This window comes from Topomyia yanbarensis, chromosome 1 (assembly GCF_030247195.1).
Source record: "Topomyia yanbarensis strain Yona2022 chromosome 1, ASM3024719v1, whole genome shotgun sequence".
Taxonomy (NCBI): Eukaryota; Metazoa; Arthropoda; class Insecta; order Diptera; family Culicidae; genus Topomyia; species Topomyia yanbarensis.
In genome coordinates this window covers 31,536,444-31,552,122 of record NC_080670.1, presented here as the reverse complement: position 1 = coordinate 31,552,122, position 15,679 = coordinate 31,536,444, and the positions used below count along the sequence as shown (strand labels likewise).

The 15,679-nt window shown below is 38.6% G+C and overlaps 3 protein-coding genes across 4 annotated transcripts; 1 reads left to right on the top strand and 2 right to left on the bottom strand.

The window, feature by feature from the left end:
* Positions 1–718: 718 nt before the first annotated feature.
* LOC131677277 (uncharacterized) lies at positions 719–2,934 on the bottom strand. Its single transcript, XM_058956996.1, has 3 exons — positions 2,567–2,934; positions 2,135–2,296; positions 719–2,082 (listed from the first exon to the last, which is right to left on the bottom strand). Exon 3 carries the CDS (start codon positions 2,075–2,077, stop codon positions 1,073–1,075), a length of 1,005 nt encoding a protein of 334 aa, XP_058812979.1. The 5' UTR covers positions 2,078–2,082; positions 2,135–2,296; positions 2,567–2,934; the 3' UTR covers positions 719–1,072.
* Positions 2,935–10,088: 7,154 nt separating this feature from the next.
* LOC131677276 (transmembrane protein 192) lies at positions 10,089–11,945 on the top strand. 2 transcript variants are annotated; one of them, XM_058956995.1, is made up of 6 exons: positions 10,089–10,440; positions 10,518–10,639; positions 10,897–11,029; positions 11,089–11,368; positions 11,433–11,679; positions 11,753–11,945. In XM_058956995.1, exons 1-5 carry the CDS (start codon positions 10,405–10,407, stop codon positions 11,657–11,659), a joined length of 798 nt encoding a protein of 265 aa, XP_058812978.1. In that variant the 5' UTR covers positions 10,089–10,404; the 3' UTR covers positions 11,660–11,679; positions 11,753–11,945. The 2 variants fall into 2 exon arrangements, with proteins under 2 accessions (XP_058812978.1, XP_058812976.1); XM_058956993.1 differs by having other exon boundaries at positions 10,090–10,440; positions 11,433–11,945.
* Positions 11,946–14,194: 2,249 nt separating this feature from the next.
* On the bottom strand, positions 14,195–15,463 carry LOC131677274 (uncharacterized). Its single transcript, XM_058956992.1, has 3 exons — positions 15,009–15,463; positions 14,525–14,949; positions 14,195–14,464 (listed from the first exon to the last, which is right to left on the bottom strand). Exons 1-3 carry the CDS (start codon positions 15,203–15,205, stop codon positions 14,277–14,279), a joined length of 810 nt encoding a protein of 269 aa, XP_058812975.1. The 5' UTR covers positions 15,206–15,463; the 3' UTR covers positions 14,195–14,276.
* Between the last annotated feature and the right edge of the window lie 216 nt (positions 15,464–15,679).

Below are 15,679 nucleotides of genomic sequence, written 5' to 3'. Positions count from 1 at the left end.
CCTATTCTGCAGACCCCCACTCCAACTTTTTCTTGCAGCGTAGAGGCGTCAGTGTAGATCCGGACGTGGTTCGGGAATCGTTGGTTCATCAGCTCTCCCATATGAATTTTACAGAATAATTTTTTTCAAAATACCCCCGCTTCTTCAGTATATTGATCAATAATTGGCTTATTGTGAATATATCTGATGGTGTAGGGTTCGCTTAAGGTTGCACGGAGAATGCGCAAAATTCGCAAACGAAAAAAGCAGTTTTTTTCCACACCGTATGTCAGATCTTCATAAAAATCAATCAGCGTGTGTAGAATGTTGTTACAGTACTGCTGATTGATTTTTATGAAGATCTGACATACGGTGTGGAAAAAAACTGCTTTTTTCGTTTGCGAATTTTGCGCATTCTCTGTGCAACCTTAACATAAGTAAACCCTACACGATCAGAAATATTGACAATAAACCAAATATTGATGTAAGCACCAGCCTTGCATATACAACAAGGTATAATTGTCTACATCTCGCTGATAAGGCCTAACGAAGCATGCAGAAAAAGGGTTCCGTTTGCCAAATTTATTTCGAGGATTTTTGGGATCCATCGCGGGTAGCGATTCCAGCGAGAATCTGCCAAAGTCATCTATAGTTGAACTCGAAATACGACTCATCCACAGTAGATGTTCGGAACTGATCAATATTTCTTTCAAGTAAAATTGAGACTCCTATGTCGTTTTCAAAAAGTCGCGTTATATTTAGTTTTTTCGTTTCACATTGTTGGATGATAGTATGACACATGAATGATTGATGGCTAGTGAAAGTGACTCTTTCCCTACAAACACTACACGCATAAAAATAGAAATTTTAACGAGTCCTAATCTCCTAATAATTAAATCTATTTCAGAAGTATAAATAATCGGCTAGATTTGCCACGTTCCGCATAATAATTTAATGTTTATCCATTTACGAGTAAAATACCACAAATTAAAATTATAGTACGTCAAATTGCACATAAAAAATCGTTTCAGCAAAAACTTGTACGATCTGTAGATACATTTAGGTTAAAACTTCGACAATCATCTACCACGCCTTACATATTCTGCAGCAGTTCTTCCGTATCCTTGCTGTAAATGTCAACCCCATCGCCGACAGGCTCCGCATTCCTAGCTGTGACCGTCGACGACGAAGCGGACGTAGAAGTTGAGCTTCTCGGAGCTACCAGCTGGAATTTCGTTCGTTTGGGAAGATTATGTTCTAGCTCCTCCTGCTCGTGCAGCGGACTATCGAAAGCATCCGAGTCGCTGAAATCGATTATCGAAGAGCTCTTCCGGCCGACGGATTCTGCATCGTGGGATGCCGTGGCGGCTGCAGTACCCACGCCGGCTCCCGGACGAGTCTCCAAACAATCATCACCGATCTCGTCCGGCCGCTGGTGCTGTGATTGCCGTTCGACTCCAATTTCTTCGTCTTCATCGTCGGCTAGCTGTTTTTTCATATGGTTTATCACCTCTTTCTTCTCATTTAGGATGCTGATACATTTCGTTATTAATTCGATTTCGTACAAACGGTTGTCGTCCTCCTGCTGACGTTGGAACTCAAGCAACTCCTCATGCTCTTCCTTCAATTCCAACAGAATTCGGTTTCTCAATTCAATCACACCTCGAAGGTGGCTCTGGACGTTAATGGAATTTTGGAGAACATCCGACAACAGACAGGGTGAACGTAGTAGAATCACCGACCCATAGGTTACCGTTAGTGGACCACCAATTTTTCTCCAGACGAAATTGTTATCCTCTACAGAGTAGCTGAACCCAGAAGCGCCTCCATCCGTACATAGTGCCGTTTTTGTTTCGGCAAGAAACTCTTCCAAGCTTTTTTCCAGTCGGATCGCCGTCTGCTGCAGTACTTCGTGGTTAATTTCACTCAAGAAACTCAACGGAGTATTGTAAATTGGACTGAAAACAATGATTTTTAAGAGAATTTTTCTGTCGTCCCAAGTGCTTTCTACTAGTGCATAATGATTCCAGGCACTGTCGCCTGTGGCCGCCGTGATGGGCAACTTATTCAAATAGATTTTATCATAGTCCAGTTCCATTATTTCTGAAATTTGAAACATTTTAGCAACAGTTTTATATAGATTGTTTCAATTTACCTTTCGATAAAGCCCAGCAAACAATGTTTCGATTTCTTCACTTGCGCGACAGACAGACGTTCTTTAAATTATTATGTGGATGTGAGTGCGTCTAGCGTAGCTTGGTATATCAACCTGTATCAACTCTCACTGTGTCCGCAACAAGCTTTATCTATCAACCTGCTATAGAGATGGTTCTTAAATTATTCTTGTATTATCGTGTTTCGCGATGCAACTTTCTTCTAAAATAAACGAAAGCTGACAATCTATTCTTGAATGAAGCAGAACGAGATGGTGATATGTTGCCGATAGTGTTTATTAAAAATGCAGTTTTTGTTTAATCAAGAGTACTTCTTTCAAAGGTACTAGGTACAAGAAAGTGCCCGTGAAATCAGTTCTCGGCAAACATGTGATTAGGGCGTGAAGCCAACTCGAAAATTGTCTAGGGGTTACCTAATAGACGAATGTAAATATAAATTTCAAATTCGAAGACGTCAAATTAGCTCCATAATATCGTATTACTAGTTGTCTTGTCTTGTTTAGGTGTCCAACTAACGAATTTGATTCGCTATAACTGATCCGTCTGAAAACTGTCAAAAACTCTAAATATTGTCAGAGTGATTGTCACAACGGAAAATGCATGAAATACAGTCGTGATTCGCTGGTTGGACACTTTTTAACTGGACTGCTTTTTAGTTGGACCTCCGCTAGTTGGGCCATTGTCCAACTAAAAAGCATCTGAACGTCAAAATCTCGTGTCAAATTTACTTTGACAATCAATCTGACAATATTTAGAGATGTGAACAGATGCATTTACACTGCCAACATCTCCTTTGGAGAGTTTTTGACATTTGTCAGTCGGTCCAACTAGCCAAAGAGAATAGGAAAAGAGGCGAATAGTGTGAAGCCAAAAATACCTTATTGAGCAGACCAATCGTGCAATGTAAATAAACATTACTCATGCCTGAGTTGGAGGAGATAAGTATTGTAAATCTATCAAAAAAAAAAATTGAATTTTCGTCAGAATTTAGTGCAATCGTGATTGTAAGGTGCATTCTAGAGTCTATGTATGAGTAAAAACAAGTTTTAGAATTATTTCATCTCTTTGTTTCGAAATGCACATCGTTTGATATACAAATTCAACGATCGACAAAAGGTTTGTTTTCAAAATATAATAGGAGTCATTTAAAGTGCTGCCTTTGGAAACGGTTGCCAAATTCTAGTGTTGAAATCATCGTAAAGGGAGTTTTGACTGATTTTCACTCTGCGTCTCTTTCACTATTCTCTTTGCAACTAGCGATTCAAATTCGTTAGTAGGACAAGGCTGTGGCCCAACCAGCGAATCACGACTGTAATTGGTAATATCGTGAGGAGTTTACGAGTGTTTGTATTTCCTTTGTTTTTTGGTTTTCAGTATTTTAGTGTGTTTTTGGGCTTTCCACGGTATTGTCAATAAGTAAGTAAGAGCGCGAATCAGAATGTCCCCCCAGGGGTAAGAGTCCGGGTAAATTAATTAGAAAACCGCTAACATTATCTGTTTTTTGGCGGAAACTGGGGTTACATTACGTATCTCGAAACGAAAGTTTTATTGTAGGGGAACCCGGGGCTATTCGGACCTACTTAAGCAAAACGCCCTTTTAGGTGGATAGATGTGAAAAAATTTACTGGTCAAAGGTCCTAATTATTAGTTTGAAACCTTAGCTACATTTTGGTGCTATAAAAGGTTTATTTGCACCACTCAATGGCAGCGCTAGGCGACGATTTGCAAACGTTTTTCCATCTTTTTACAATGTAGGGGTAATTCTGACCTCCCTACGGAGCAATTCAGACCGTCATTTTTCTTTAAATTTTTTACAATGGAATTATATTTACCTATGAAATATTTATAAGAGACATTCTTTAAGAAGCAAAAAAAAATAAATTGCTTTACAAAAACAAAATCTGGTAAATCACAGCTGTCGATTGGCGACCCATGTATTTTCTTTGCTGTGGCGTGTGCAATGGTGTGCGCAGATGCAAGCCGCTGAACGGTGGTTGACGGAATAGGGGGTCCAAATAACCCCGTACGCTCATTTCACACATAAGTGGTGAGCGTCTCAAAAATATCTGTGTTTTCTCCCAAACAAAAATCATTCCATTAAATGGAACCCTCTAGCTTTCCAAAACACTTACTTTTTATTTTTCTCACTTTTATTTATTGCTTTAATCACGGTTTAACCATTATAATGATTTTTGTTTTGAGGATGATAAAAAAAAAATGAAACACGTTGCATCTCCTTTCTACAAAGAATCAAATTCAGCTCTCAAAGAGAATGTTTCAGAATAGCTGTTTCACAAATATGTACGATAATCACTAGGATAGGATCCGCCAGCTCTGTCTTCTGTTTTTGAACCAATTCTGAACCAGCTCGTGATTGGACGAAAGTGACATAGGCAAACCTTCGGCTTGAAAACTAAAAGTACCAAAGGGCTGCTTGGAAGTGTTGTCATATTGTGATATCAAACATAAAACGACGATTGTTAACCGTGTTGATTTTTTTGTTTTCTCGAGATACCGCTTTCTTTCTATAACATCCGTCTGTAATTATGAAGTGCAGGCATTATTTGGCAGACGAAATCAAACATATTATCCAGAACTGAAATTCCCGAGAGATCCGGTAGCGCGGTTATCGTGGATTCTGTTCTGGGTGCGGAAATGCCTCTTTTCGAAATCAACAGGCTGTGTAGCGTAAGTATGAAAATATTTTGAACATCATGTAAAAATTGTCTTTGTTCCAGTACCGAGTAAATTGGAAGTACTGAGCAAACAGGGAGAAAGTTATCCCGGAAGTCGCTTCTTGTTCTTCCTTTGGTATTATCGATACAGTTGAATTGTACAGTTTTCAACTGAATCGATCATCGGTGTAAATAGGAGAGTGTATTTTCTACTGCTGTTTTCTCCGAAACAATCACATGTAAAAACCTATACATTCCTCCAAAACAAAAATTAAACCTTGCAGAAAAGTAGTTTTAGAATATTTAAAATAAATCCGAACAGAGAAAATTATTCTTGTGACAGAGGTTGCTTGACTCAGAAAGCAACTTACAAAAATGAAGAGGCGTGAAGATATTTTTCGTAATGTCCAACAACGAATATATATTATTTTGTTTTGCTGTATTCCGATGGAAAAAACGTTATGATCGTTTAAATGCGGATATAAAGACTAAATCTTTGATTTTTCCATGAAATTGGTACATAATATAGAATATTTTAATCAGAACAAATATACGACCGAAACAAAACAAATATTTTGGCAACATTGGTCGAGTGGGGGTATGTCGTTTTCAACAGGGATTAGTAAAATATAAGAAGAAGCCAGCTGGCGGATCCTATCCTAGTTCTTACCTAGGATAGGATCCGCCAGCTCTGTCTTCTGTTTTTGAACCAATTCTGAACCAGCTCGTGATTGGACGAAAGTGACATAGGCAAACCTTCGGCTTGGAAACTAAAAGTACCAAAGGGCTGCTTGGAAGTGTTGTCATATTGTGATATCAAACATAAAACGACGATTGTTAACCGTGTTGATTTTTTTGTTTTCTCGAGATACCGCTTTCTTTCTATAACATCCGTCTGTAATTATGAAGTGCAGGCATTATTTGGCAGACGAAATCAAACATATTATCCAGAACTGAAATTCCCGAGAGATCCGGTAGCGCGGTTATCGTGGATTCTGTTCTGTGTGCGGAGTAATGCGGAAATGCCTCTTTTCGAAATCAACAGACTGTGTAGCGTAAGTATGAAAATATTTTGAACATCATGTAAAAATTGTCTTTGTTCCAGTACCGAGTAAATTGGAAGTACTGAGCAAACAGGGAGAAAGTTATCCCGGAAGTCGCTTCTTGTTCTTCCTTTGGTATTATCGATACAGTTGAATTGTACAGTTTTCAACTGAATCGATCATCGGTGTAAATAGGAAAGTGTATTTTCTACTGCTGTTTTCTCCGAAACAATCACATGTAAAAACCTATACATTCCTCCAAAACAAAAATTAAACCTTGCAGAAAAGTAGTTTTAGAATATTTAAAATAAATCCGAACAGAGAAAATTATTCTTGTGACAGAGGTTGCTTGACTCAGAAAGCAACTTACAAAAATGAAGAGGCGTGAAGATATTTTTCGTAATGTCCAACAACGAATATATATTATTTTGTTTTGCTGTATTCCGATGGAAAAAACGTTATGATCGTTTAAATGCGGATATAAAGACTAAATCTTTGATTTTTCCATGAAATTGGTACATAATATAGAATATTTTAATCAGAACAAATATACGACCGAAACAAAACAAATATTTTGGCAACATTGGTCGAGTGGGGGTATGTCGTTTTCAACAGGGATTAGTAAAATATAAGAAGAAGCCAGCTGGCGGATCCTATCCTACACTCAAAAAAAAAATAAACGTTATGCCTATTGATTTTACACATAGATTTTTGCAATTAACGGTGGCATATAGACACTATTTGCTGGCACATAACCCTCATGTGTGTATTTACAAGAAATATTAATCTTACATTCACATTTCATAACTATTAGGCACATAAAACCCCATTCTATAACAATATGCACATATAACTTATGTGTGTGCATACACAGTTTATACAGTTGACACATAGAAGGTATATGTGCGCATGATAACAATAGAATTTCTTCTTCATATGAATTTTAAGCGGTTTGAAGCAAATAGAATTAACGTTTGGATTTTTTTCAGTGTAGGATAATCAGAAAGTCTTGCTATTTTCTGAGAATTCGAGGGGATCCGAATTACCCCCACTGTCTTAATAGCCCCGGGTCCCCCTATACGAGCTTGTATGAAAAAGTTGATTCGAATTTGTTTGTTAACGAAAGTTAACTTTTTTGGACTTTTTTTGTTCAAAGGGGGGAAATTTCAAAATCGAGCTGGTATTTTTGATGCCAAATGACTATAAAATGCATAAAGCGTCAAAATTTGATGTAAGCTCGAAAAAATTTTTTTTTATCGAAACTGGAAAATCTAACCAGAGACAATCGTATGTCGTTTTCGATTGTGAACCTAGAAACTAACCCAGGTTAGTTGCTTCAAACAAACGTTTTTAATGAAACTGAGCTGGGTTCTCGCAAAACAGCGGTGGTGTGAGCGATCCCGAACTATATTTGAGGTTAGAACCCAACTCAGTTTTCGCAGTTCGGTGGCGCATAACCTACACTGAAAAAAAAAATCCAAACGTTAATTCCATTGGCTTCAAACCACTTAAAATCCTTAAGAAGAAGAAATTCTAATGTTATCACGCGCACACATAACTTCTATGTGTCAACTGTATAAACTATGTATGTACACACATTAGTTATATGTGCATATTGTTATAGAATCGTGTTTTATGTGCCTTGTAGTTATGAAATGTGAATGTAAGATTAATATTTCTTGTACACACATTAGGTTTATGTGCCAGCAAATAGTGTCTATATGCCTCCGCTAATTGCAAAAATTAACATTATTTTGAGTGTAGGTTCGAAACTGGCTTCAAACAAACAGTTTGACAGCAGTTAGGTCCGAAGCTGAGTTAGTTGCTGCATCAAGCAAAAACGACAGTATACGGACCTCCCCGTGTATAGTGGCGCCACCTCAAAAAGTTTAGAGAAAGAGCAGAAAAGTGTAAACAGACAACATGCATCAGACTGGTGATTTTGAAATAGATTTTCTCGGTAAGTTTTTGGCACAATGCTTACTTTTTATTTCATCAGGGTGCTGGTAAGCTGTATAAGCTTTTTTTTTATAGTGTTACAAATTTGAATTAAGAACTGAGCGCTTTGCAGCTAGAAATTCCTACATTTCTTTGTGAAATTGCTCATTGTTTACATTATTGAAATTGATCGTTATGAATTAAAAGTGGTCTTGTCAGGTCCAATGCTAGCTAGTTGTGATGTCCGAAGACATCAGTATAGTCCTCGTATAATCAGAATATATAACATTAATTTATTAGAAAGATTTCGTGTGCGTTTGATAAGATAGTTCTCCACTTGTTTCATGCAGAGGAACACCGGCAGCTGTAGTTATGCGCTCTTCGCTCTCAGAAGATATTCCAATTCAACTGTCTCTTTCTCTCCTTCAAGTGTTATCCACCTCTTTTTGATATATGCGCAAAGCTGTAGAAGAAAAAGTCTCGGAAAAAGTGAACACAATTGTGAGGAATTTGCTGGATTTCTCTGTTTTTCAATCCCTAATTATAGCGATTATTTCAACGTGGTGTTTTATTCTAAAAATTCCAGAATATTACGCCATGAACTTTCTTGAAATTATGAGTGGAGTGAGTTTAGTGAGTGGAACATACTTTTCATTTAGAAAAGTTCATGTAAAAAGTGGTGTGAATCAACAAACGCTGAGAAACAACTGCTTTCGAGGCTGGTTCCCGTAATCGCAAATATATTGTTTCTCATTTCAAGTATCGATTTAGGTTGTATTTGTACAAACTAAGAGTACCTAACGCTGAAAATGATAAACTTCATACATTTTCAACAAAAATTTGGCTTATGAAAAACTGCACAAAATTGATGCGTTTTTATTTACATGTTTCTGCTTTTTCTCAAACCGTCAAATGACAGCGGCTCTTCCCTATGGAATCACGTTGGAAGTAGCGCACTTTATTCGTATAATTATGACTAATCCATGTGCAGTTGTGTTAGTGCAAGATTGAGGTTAAATCGGGTGGAATTTTTGCCCAATGATGTCAAATCAGATGGCGAATTGAAAACATCGCGTTATAGGTATATTGTCTTTACACATTGCAACTGGTTGGTGTCCTAGACGTCAAATAAGTCAATAAAACGCATTGCATTACAAAGAGAAAAAACGATTTTTCACTGGTTGCATTTTTCAGGTTTCAACTGTAATGATACACTCAAAAAAAAGTAAACGTTATGCCTATTGATTTTACACGGAAACAAAAAACTACCTAAAATTGAGTTCCTTTGACTCAATCTCGTGGTATCGTGGGGGAACTTAAAATTAGGTAAACCGCGTTGAAGGTAGTTTCCATTTAACCACGGCAAAAATTACAACTCATTGATAGGTTTTTTATACTCAAATTTAAGTTGAATTTACCTAATTTTGAGTTCACCCCAAACAACTCAAAAGTAACTTCCCCCACGGAAGATCTCGACTGAGTCGAACCTCTCGTTTTGTTTTTGACAACACTAATAAGTGCGAAAGCGACGCACAACTCAAAAGTAAGTTAAAAGAACTTTTCTGCAGGTTGTTTTATTTAACCGTGTACACATAGATTTTTGCAATTAACGGAGGCATATAGACACTATTTGCTGACACATAAACCTAATGTGTGTATTTACAAGAAATATTAATCTTACATTCACATTTCATAACTATTAGGCACATAAAACCCCATTCTATAACCATATGCACATATAACTTATGTGTGTGCATACATAGTTTATACAGTTGACACATAGAAGGTATGTGTGCGCGAGATAACAATAGCATTTCTTCTTCACATCAATTTTAAGCGGTTTGAAGCAAATAGAATTAACGTTTGGATTTTTTTCAGTGTAATATCTCGACAAACATGATTACGGGCTAAAAGCCAACTGTCTAAATTCTCTTTAAAAGGAAATTCCTGACGAACCGTTACTGACCAAACACAGTTCACAGCGCTAAATGGAAATGTTTACTACCATAATTTGTGTTTGGTGTTGGTGAAAGTTGGCTTTTACGCCGTAATCATATGTTTGTCGAGATATTTTCTTTGAATGGTGTTACCCTAATAAAAAAATATTATACACGAACTTTAACCCATATAGTACAACGATTCCACATATTGTTTGGATGATACCCGTTAGGCTCTTGAATCATAAGATTTTTATTAGAAATCGCCCTTTTCAAGAAAAAGCATTGATATAAGTATTCTCACGCCCTTTTTATGTTAAACCGAAAGTGCATGCTGTGACAGCTTGGTGCATCGAATTGAATGAATATGCACTTTCGCTGTATTTGTTTTCATTTTCTTTTCCGATGATTTCAGACACAGAAAGCAATCGTTCCACCAAAGCGTAAAGTTTTTGCTTTTTCTGCTTCATCTGGAATTTTTGTTCTCTTTTCTTCTGTGTCATTATTGTGCCTATACGAGCTTTGCGGCTGTTTTTTCTTCCCCCTACGGAGCGCTTAGTGTTTGTGCAGTATACGAGTTCGTAATAATTTTGTACGATTTTCGCGGCGAAGTAAAAAGTCATGAAAATCCCCTTCCAACACTAGTACGGTACATAGTATGGTCAGTCTGATCAGAAACTTTGGTTCGAATACTGTAAGTTCTGTTGTCCGCCGGAAAATTGTCGCGTAATTTATTAGTGATTCATTAATAATTTCTTCTGCCGCTTACAGGGAGGTCGATTCTTTGAAGATTCTTCGGTCAGGATGGACGACAGTCATAATATGCTGGATCCGATTCTTGCCTCAGAGGATGATGATGGCTTCCGCCCGTTGAACACGGTACCGGCATTCAGGTGAGGTCGCTATTAGTCATCCTATTTTATCGCTTCTGCGATTGAGTGGGGGGGGCTAAAGCTTGTTTGTTTATTTTTATATTACTGAGTTTTACTTATCTCATTTTGGTAAACACTACCACTTTATCGAAATATTTTGAACCTTCGATATGTCTTCTTGCTTTATTGGCATACAACCAAAAATGATATACAATGTTTTACGAATACGGAATTATTATTTTTTCTCGAAGTTCACTAAAATCGAAAATCACTTCCAGCTTCCACCTTCTAGTGTCCAGCTGTATCTCCCTAACTGGGATCATTCTGGCGGCTACTTGGGAAGATAGTCGTCGTTGTGAGGCATATTTCATTATGCTCTATCTACGTGCGGCTTTCTGGTTGTTGACATATGTAAGATGAAGCTTGAGAATTTGCTTGACACAGTGCCAAATAATTTCTACTTTCTTTAGCTTTTGGATCATTATGTTAAAACCCGTCACGAAAAACTGCGGCTGGATGGGTACCACGAGTTTCACCGAGCGACCGCTCATCATCGAACCGTTCCGCTGCAGATCGTATCACTGTGGAATACGTTTCTGCTAGCGACACAGGCACTCATCCAGCACTACTACGGGGACAGTTTTGCGGAGAAGTGTCTGGTTGTGGGTTTTCTCTCCCCGATCGTCTACATTACGTTGTTTTCATCACTGGAAACGGTTGTCCTGTACGTCGTTAGCGGTTCCTACCTGGGTAAGCTGTCCGGGTGGATCAATTATCAAACTGTCACTTCATAGTTTTTTTTTAAATTTTTCAGCCAAAGTTATTCGCTTCAATCGGGCCGCTGCTGCTCCTGATGCACTGCAGGGAACTCGAGCCCATAGCGGTGGTTCGCTTGGACTCACCCAGCGAGGATTGAGCACGGCCGAGCTGCTGGAGAAGCAGGCAGACTTGATTAACTATCTGAAGGATCATAACCTGAAGCTGAACCAGAAGATTATGCAGATGAATGCCCAGGTCCGAACGGTGACATTTCCCGGGTGAGTTTTCTTCGGGCTAGCTAGGTAAGTTGTATTGATGGATCGTTAGGAATCACAGTTAGCGGTTATCTAACATGTTATTTGGGGGTGTCCGCAGCATTAAGACTAGTATTGTTTGGTGGTATTTTGAGAATGGTGATCGAAAGAAGCATACCATTTTGGATAGTAGGTATAGCTGTGTAGATTAAAATTATATTCTTTAGCGGAAAATTCAAAGATTTCGTGCGTAAGTCCATTCATTTGTTTTCGAACAATAAAAGTTGTGTTTTCACCCTGTACATAAACTTAAACTCATGATGGGACAGAGTGTATACCTAAATACGTATCCGTAAGCTTATTTTGTTTAGTGATTGCGTAGTTTTAAGGTTCAAAATTATGAAGATTATTTTGGTTGTTAGGGAATACCAATTCGTCGGGGATGATAATCCAAAAAGTAATGGTGTCACATCAGCCGAATCACGACCCACATAGACCCCCCTGAAACCAAGGTTTTGTCGATACCTACGGAAATATCAAAGCTTTCCACTACTCCACGAAGTTTGACAACTGATGAGCAATACTGAAAAATTTGTTGAAGAAAATTGGTCTTGCATAGTAAGGATACTTTTTAGCATTCCTACTGCATGGATCATCCACATGATTCTCTAAGAATTTTCCATAGTGGGCCTTATTGCTGCAAGGGGTGGCTGTGTCCCAATTGTTGACACTTAGTGCAATTCATGATCCGTGGTACAACCAGAAGGGTACAGGCCAACGCACCTTCTGCAAGAGGGTGTAGTTCGGTAAGACAGCGAAGGCATCCCGATAGGAGTTTGGTTGGGGGTATGTTTTCTAACTATCTCCTCGACTAAAACTAAATGCAAACGCTTGCAATCAGTATTTTGCCCGGCTGGAGTAAGCGGTTTCTAAATCAGCTTACCCCGTACCACAGACTAACAGACAGAACACTCGAAAACAATGCTTCGCCCGCTTTAACGGGCATTTTAAATATATTTGTAGTTGGGACTGTGACCGCATTTGAAATAATGGCGCTACCGACATATGAACAAGCATAATGGGGATAGACCACTAGTGAAAAATTGTTCTCGAACCTGAGGGGTAGCCCACCAGCAAATGAGTGTTTGGGACAATGAATAAAAGGTGGAGCTAGTGTTCTGGAAAAATGCCGAATCGATGTTTTTTGAGAGAATTGCCCCAAAGCGTTATGTCTGTTAGTCTGTGCCCGTACTTCGCATGCCAAACTCTAATCGTTGATAACGCCTTCAATTTCTACCCTTACAGCTGGAATATATACTTTATGGACTCGCGTAAAGTACTCACAGCATCGTTTACCTGGTTTTAATTGGCTAACAGGACCCTGACCTTGTTCGGACGGATCTTTGAATACTCGGGCAAAGCCGAGTACTGTTCTGTCAGATGCTTAGAAATCTGTAACAGATTTGATTTATTTTTCGGTCGGACTACTATGGACCGGTTGAGAATTCTGGGTGACATTTGAGTCGGAAGGGAGCCTTAGGAGTCGAGCCTGCCCCGACCTTAATGTGACCATCCAGCAAGATAACTAAAGAAGCGGCCATCGCACGAGGTCACCGCCCGCGCAGACGAAAAGAAAACAATGAAAATGTGCAGAGAGATAAAGATTACTCAATTTGAAATCGGTATTTAGCGGTGCACTTTTGAAGACTTGAACAGCCTACCAGCAAGCAGAAGCATTTCCAGAGCCGGCACATGAATCACAGGAACTAATAGTTTCTTGTAGGCACCACGTGGACAAATTCTTTCCGACGTTCAAGGAAGTGTTGGGAATTCCTTGTCGGATCTTAATTTTCCGAAATAAGGAGCTACTTGTTTCGGGTTTCTTGTAGTATTTCCAAAAGATGTCATTGTAGGAGCCTTCCCACCTTGTGGCCTTTACAAGGAAATTTAGAAGGAGAAATGTTTCTTCTCTTCCTGTAACTTTTAGTCACTCCAGTAGGGGTTCCTTCTTGTGCGTTATCACCCGAGCAGAAGAAAATAACTGCGAAATACTAAATTAAGGTATCAATACCAACGACTGTTTACCACAATATGGTATTAATGAGCTCTACATAAGAGGGTAAAATACAAAAAAAAAATAACAGAAATGTTCTACAAATAACTATTTGATAAGTAAACGAGTTATTATAATACCTGAATAATAATAAAACATTTTGCAACCTTCCAATAACAGAATTCACTCTATGGAGGTATTCAATAAGGTATTGATTTGGTATTTGTAAAAATCACTGCAATACATAAATAATACTAAAATAAAGTATTATACTTCATTGAGGTATTAAGCAGGTATTGAAAAATATTTCTTCGATACCTGCTTAATACCTCAATGAGGTAAAATAATCAATTAATACTAAGTTTTGGTATGAAAACCAAAATATAGTATGCTCGGGTTATTGCCCAGTTATTTTCTCCTGGTTGGGCAAAGTTACCCTCGTCCGAAGACAAGTGTTCGTGTAACTAACAATCACAATTATTTATAGCTGATTGTCAGTAAAAAGCATCGTAACAAGTTAATAACATTTATTGAATTAGAAACAATAACGATAGTATTCATTCAAACAGAATACAAATAAATAAAGGGAATCTCACAAATCCTCGCTCAGTGCCCCAAGCGCTGTAGCTTCCTTTCTCAGGGCCATGTTGGCCGTTCGTAATATTTTGACCTGTTCGGCTTGCCGTTTCAATCTCTGATGGATTGTAATGTCATCCTGGTTCGACAATGTTCGGTCGGGTGAATCCTCCTCCTGTTGTTGCATCGATTTTATCAAGCGTTCTGAAAAAAAACAACAGTTTATCACAATCATAATCCGTTACATTTGTTTTCGACAATTACTAATCGCGGGCACGTAGAAACAAGCCAGAGCCAACGTTTCTAACCCATTGAAAATGGAGATGAATAACTGCGGAGTAATGTCTAAGGTTTCGCCGAGCCCGCATATGTTGGTCCCCTGCTCTTGAACCTGAAACAACGATCGAACGTAGCTCTGAATGGCTATAAGGATCGTGTTCCAAAAAGACACAATCTGAAGTGGTGTTTTTCTGTAGCAGGTCATGTCCTGATATAGACTGTAGTTTTGATTGACCAACATTTGGCAGGCTGGCTTGATCAGCTCGTGCTGGATGTAGGTTCCGATCCAGAAGGCTACCCGGAGATATACCATCGAGAAATACACGTGACAGGCATGCTCCGAAGACGGTGGTTTCAAGGTCAACACCAGTCCCACGGCGAAGATTGCGGCTGATATCAACCAATGCAAGCTGAAGGTAAGGTTAGGTCCAATAATTTTTTTTTTCGTGTAACGAATTAAATCACTAACCTGAATATGAAAATTATTAGACCAGGTCGGAAATCTTTTCCGCAGTGTACATCCGGATCGGATACGACGCTCGATTGCTGCCGGATAGATGATTCTGTTGACTTGGATGCTTCGGGGATTGGTGAAACGCTTCGAGCGGTTCGGGAGGTTGCTTTAGGTTTGGGTTTAAGAGTTTGATTGGGTCCACACCGGTCCATCCTGTCGACTGTTTCCGTTACTAACCGGATCGCAGTCTGGTTTCGAGGTCAGTTAAACAATATCACATTGGATACTAGTTTTATTTGAACAAAAGAAGGTTGACCATTGATTGTTTGTCCGGGTTGGTACCCGAGTAGATGCGTTCCTATTTTTGAGCTGTACCCAATAGTTGTCCACCGCAAAAAAAACGATGGCTCATCTACATTCAGTGCTGTGTAAGTCAAACTGATATCAGCTAAAGCGATGTTTTTTGGATTCTGGGCAGCTCTAATGTACAAAAATCCATTTAAAAAGAGCGATCCTACGTCCGAAAACGAAATCAATCGTCACGCAATAGTGAAGTACCTATAATAAAGGATAAGTACCTATCACATTTTTTAACGGGCGCGTGATGCTAAAGACCCAAAAAAGAAACAATAGTAGGTATAAATTGATCTGTCAATTTTTATACCAGATTCTGAATCTATTGTTTG

What these genes read in the sequence shown, in the direction of transcription:
- LOC131677277 (XM_058956996.1), bottom strand. Translation starts at nt 2,077, where the DNA reads ATGGAACTGGACTATGATAAAATCTATTTGAATAAGTTGCCCATCACG.
- LOC131677276 (XM_058956995.1), top strand. Translation starts at nt 10,405, where the DNA reads ATGGTCAGTCTGATCAGAAACTTTGGTTCGAATACT. An exon ending in GAAACTTTGGTTCGAATACT is followed by an intron (nt 10,441 to 10,517) that starts GTAAGTTCTGTT and finishes TGCCGCTTACAG; the next exon opens with GGAGGTCGATTCTTTGAAGA. An exon ending in AACACGGTACCGGCATTCAG is followed by an intron (nt 10,640 to 10,896) that starts GTGAGGTCGCTA and finishes AATCACTTCCAG; the next exon opens with CTTCCACCTTCTAGTGTCCA.
- LOC131677274 (XM_058956992.1), bottom strand. Translation starts at nt 15,205, where the DNA reads ATGGACCGGTGTGGACCCAATCAAACTCTTAAACCCAAACCTAAAGCA. An exon ending in CTAATAATTTTCATATTCAG is followed by an intron (nt 14,950 to 15,008) that starts GTTAGTGATTTA and finishes CCTTACCTTCAG; the next exon opens with CTTGCATTGGTTGATATCAG. An exon ending in TTTCTACGTGCCCGCGATTA is followed by an intron (nt 14,465 to 14,524) that starts GTAATTGTCGAA and finishes GTTTTTTTTCAG; the next exon opens with AACGCTTGATAAAATCGATG.